The following is a 4,956-nucleotide window of genomic DNA, read 5'->3' as shown; positions in this document are numbered from 1 at the left end:
AAGAAAAAGAAGAAGAAGAAAAAAAAACTTTGATGGTTTGATGGTTGTTATAATATATATATATATATATATTAGCATTAGTTTATATAAGTGATTTGTTAGTCTTTTATTTTTTGTTGTTGTTGTTGTTGTTTTTAAAGTTGAAAATTGAAAGTTAAATGTGTGTAATGTGTGTTGTGTGTGAAGAATAGATTTTAAATTTTAATTTTGAAATAATTAGAAAAGAGAAAGGTATAGTATAGTATAGCATAGTTTAGTATAGATAAAGTTGTAGATGTAAATATTGAAAAGAAATAGTAGTAGTAGGAGTAGGAGTAGTAGTAGGAGTAGGACTATGAGTTATAACCAAGATCATATTATATATAAGATGTGGGAATTTGATAGATTGTGTTTTATTTTTCACTTTTTTCTGTCAAATTTGCACTACTTCTAATTTGTGTAGTGCAAATACAAATATAAATATAAATATAAATATAAATATTCTATTTTTTATGCTTGATTTTTTTTATTGTCTTCTTTTTTTTTTTAACAATACTTTTTATATCTTTTCTTTATCAACTCATCTTTTATACAATATATTCTTACAACAATTATAACTTTCAATTAAGAAATACCAACTACTTAAGTTCCTAGGAAATTCTTTGAAATCATAATATTAAAGAATAAAAAGTGTAAAAAACAAACAGAAAATTAATTTTCTGAACCAACTACAAATCAAAACAAAATTCAGTTACACATTTACTTACATTGCTTAAGTTTATCAGAATATTCACAATATATATATATATATATATATAACAAATCTACAACTTTCCACTTCGAAAACAACTAACTTAGACAGTTTTGAGAAGCTACTTTTACAGAGTACAATATAGTTTTTGAAGAAAAAAAATTTACATTGGAATCAAAGTTAAGTTTCAACTTATTGAATTATTTCAATTTCAATTTATCGCAAAAATATGAGGCACAAATTTTATTTATCAAAGGTCTCTTCAGGTAACCAATTTTAGAAGAAAAAAAAAAAAAAAAATATCTCAACAAAAAAAAAATCAACCAATTCGATTGGACACTTTTCAAAGACAAGTTCTTAGCCAATCAAAAATCATTTTCACTTTTTGATTGACAATTAGTTCAAATAAAATAATTATTGATTGATCGACAATATTAGATATCAATCAAACAAAAAAAAAAAAAAATCTAACAAAACTTACAGAAAAAATAAAAAAAACATATACAACCACACCTTTGCAATAAATTTTTTTTTTCGCAACCTCCAGCTATTATTAAAACAATACAAAAACAACATAAAACCCCACACAAAACCTCACACACAAAAAAAAAAAATCAATTTTTTCCACCACCCCCCAAATAATTTTTATTACTACAAATTTTATATACCGTTTACAGAACACCTGTTTAAAATCCTTTTTGGCAACTTTCTTTATCTACCAGTTATTTTTCATTATAAGTCAAACAAATCAATCTGGACCAAAGAGTACATCTCCATCTCCATTTTCATTTGATACGTCCACTTCAGCTACTACTGATACCTCCGCTAATGCTACTAATTTGGCCTTTCAAGCAAGTGTGGAAGCAAGTGTCAACAAACAGTTACAGGCCTTCCAAGAACAGATGATGGAAATGCTCAATCAATTTACTAGTAGATATGAACAGCAAACAGCACACAGGATCAATCAATCAAACTCTTGAACAGGAAGTTATCGTGACTGACTTTCAAAAATTCAATTCTGCTGATATGATATGATGGGAATCTCATGTCCAGGACGTTGAACAAGGGAAACTCACGAATTGGAAAAGGAAGTCAGAGCTTTTGAAGAAACTTAAAAACAAACGTGTCCGTTTTGAAGACGAACATTTTTTCAACAGGCTTCTAATATTATGGCTCAAAGCTTAGGACAAAGAATTGAACCTTCAAGAGCAGATTACTACTTTAAGGGACCAAATGGCAGAAAATGGCAAAGAGAATAAGTACTAATCAACTGGCTAACTTCTGGCCAATGGTCCTAAACCAGTTTTCGTTACTATTGATGACATTGCAATTCAAATTAAACCTATTGTATTTTTTCCACTGACTGATTTGACTACTACTGATTGGGAACAAATCCAACCAACAAATTTCCCACCCTTTTTATGGAAGTCTATATTATTGATTCATGCAATGATGTCACTATGGTTACTAACTAAAATCCACCAGATTCAAAATTATTTCCATGGTAATAAATTAATTAAGTCAGTTTGACCTTATGCTGCACCGCCTTATTTGCGGGGTGAGAACTTAGCTAACGATTATCGCTATGCCCAATTGAATCATCCTCTCAATGCCTTAATTTCCAATGAATCCAATGGAATAGACATTTTCAATGTAATAAAGGGGAAAAAGTCGTAATTGGGATATTTTCAATATCCCAAAAACACTATTAAATACCAATTGTATTTTTTTCCATAACCTGATCAACGTGTTACCGAGTACGTCCAACAATTTAGAAATCTTGCTAGTAGTACAACAACAACAACAACAACAAGCTTTAAGAACCAATTTTATGGTGTCAAATCAACTTTGTTTAGGTCTCCACTTATCCAAATATTTCCCAATCTGATATTTCATCCGTCATAACTTAACCACTATCAACAACACCCAAAACCTTTTTTTTTTTCCACCACCGTTAACCTGACCTGACCTGACCTGATCTTTATTGGTGTTCATTTTCCAGTTACATCATCATCTGACAATTCTGTGGCCCCCAAAAAAAAACAGAAAATTACACTTTTATTCTTTATTAATTATGTTTTTTTTTTTTTTTTTTTTCTCGAAGAATTTCCTAGGAACTTAAGAACTTGTAGAAGAATGTTAATAAGAAATTGGTATTTTTTAATTGAAAATTATTATAATTGTAAGAATATATATATATTGTATAAAAGATGAGTTTGATAAAAAAAAAAGATATAAAGAAAGTATTGTTAAAATAAAAGTATTGTTATTTGTTGTAAAAACAGGATCGGCAATATTTTATGTGCAGTCCTTTCAGTCCTTTTTTGAATTCAACTCCAGGGGAAGTTGAATGCGAATCCTTTATAATTGTTATTTTATTATTCTCTATTATATACTACTTCTCTTTGTAAAAAAAAACTAATTCATATTTTTTTATTACTTTCAATTTATTACATACTGATAATTAGCTTCGAATCTTCTAGAAAGTTAGAGCAACATATATTGTCCGTCGTAATATCTAATTAATAAAACCTAGGAATACTTCAGTATATTTATATTTGCACTACACAAATTAGAAGTAGTGCAAATTTGACAGAAAAAAGTAAAATAAAACAAAAGGGGTATATATGCAGGATAATATATATGTCACACAGTCAGATCAACATACAAGGAATGTCGCTCAGACAGACTGAATGTGACAGTTAAATAATATAGTAACTTATCCTTAAGCTATATTATTTACGATATAAAGAACTAATAACACAAAATGGATAAAAGGAAATTAATACAAGTAAAGACGGAAATAATGTTTACACATCTGATCTATTTCCTGGTTTCTTAAGAGATTGACAATATAAATAGTGGACAGAAGTAATTTATATTTTATATTATATACTAGTTAGATAGGATTAATTAATACAAGAAAAGTATAGTTAACTTAAAGAGATTTGAGAGGAGAAATCAAGGAAACAAAAGTGGTAAATCAACCAAAGGTTGAGATAGCTCATATCTGAGCAATAGAGTGTATTCGAGACATAAGATAAAAGACGAACAAGTTGAGGTTATTTCAATTACATTGGTTAGTGCGATGTTCACTTAAGCTTAATTACTAGGCTGTGTGACATATATATATATATATGTATATTAAATTACTACACAATTTATTTTTCTGAACTAAACTAAACTAAACTGAACTGAACTGAACTGTGAGAGAGAAATAAAAAGGTGGAGATTATTAAAAATGAAAGTGGCGGAGTTATCTCCATTCATCCCACCGAACACAAGATAACCAATATTTATAGTAACACTTATTAAAAAACCATCTGTTTTTTTTAAAAAAAATAACATAATATAAAATAATATACATTATAAATCAAAAAAAGCAAAAGCAAAATCAAAATCAAAATCAAAAAACCAAATATACATTAATAATATTTTAAATATACAATTACAACATCAAAACCAAATCAAAATCAATACCAAATCAATACCAAATCAAAATCAAAATCAAAAACTTATAACTTATAACTTAGAACTTATAACTTATAACACGTCTCCCCTGCTTCTTCTTCTTCTTCTTTATTTCTTTATTTCTTTCTACCAAATAATCCTCTTTTTTTCTTTTTAGTATTATTTTGATCAGCTTGTAAACTACTAGCACTATAATTACCTGCTTGATATACTGGTTGATCATTAAAATTAATCACTGGTCTACTATAAGAATTCCCAATTTCTTGTGCATTACTGTTATTATTATTATTTTGTCCATTTAAATTATAATAAGGGAAATCTTCATGAAACCCCCAACCTAAACGATTAGTTTCCAATTGATCTCGGAAACTTATATCACCAGTAATAGCATATTCAAATCCTCTAATTGTATCTAAAGGACGTTCATTTCTTGATCTTGTTGGATTTGACATATCAGTTTGATTAATTGGTTGACCAAATATATCTTTTAAATCATGAGAATTTTGTGATAAATATGATGGTCTTCTTCTTTCTCCTTTTCCTCCTGATAAATCATCATCACCATCATAATCATCATCACGTTTAACTGCTTGTTCAAATGGTTGAGCTTCTTGAACTGCTGATAAAATTGGATCATGAACATTTGCTGTATGCATTTTATAATGTTGAGCATCATGTGAAGATATTTTTATATCTATATCATTAGCAGTTTGAGGTTTTTTATTAGCTGATGATTTTGATCTAAATATAGCCAT

At 28.0% G+C, this 4,956-nt stretch overlaps 1 protein-coding gene across 1 annotated transcript, besides 3 other annotated features; it reads right to left on the bottom strand. All coding sequences in view use genetic code 12, as the record gives it.

Moving 5' to 3' along the window:
* Positions 1 to 388: 388 nt before the first annotated feature.
* Positions 389 to 3,345: a mobile genetic element (LTR, + gag ORF sections + LTR on opposite strand).
* Positions 3,002 to 3,276: a mobile genetic element.
* A 29-nt stretch (positions 3,346 to 3,374) lies between the features above and the next one.
* Positions 3,375 to 3,854: a mobile genetic element.
* A 463-nt stretch (positions 3,855 to 4,317) lies between these two features.
* CD36_45960 (uncharacterised protein YMR295C homologue, putative) lies at positions 4,318 to 4,956 on the bottom strand (the record flags this gene model as incomplete). Its single annotated transcript, XM_002420194.1, has 1 exon — positions 4,318 to 4,956. The coding sequence occupies one exon, from the start codon at positions 4,954 to 4,956 to the stop codon at positions 4,318 to 4,320; it is 639 nt and encodes a 212-aa protein (XP_002420239.1).

This window comes from Candida dubliniensis, chromosome 4 (assembly GCF_000026945.1).
Source record: "Candida dubliniensis CD36 chromosome 4, complete sequence".
NCBI classification, from domain to species: Eukaryota; Fungi; Ascomycota; class Pichiomycetes; order Serinales; family Debaryomycetaceae; genus Candida; species Candida dubliniensis.
The sequence above is the reverse complement of the archived record's forward strand: the minus strand, read 5'-3'. Positions and strand labels throughout refer to the sequence as shown.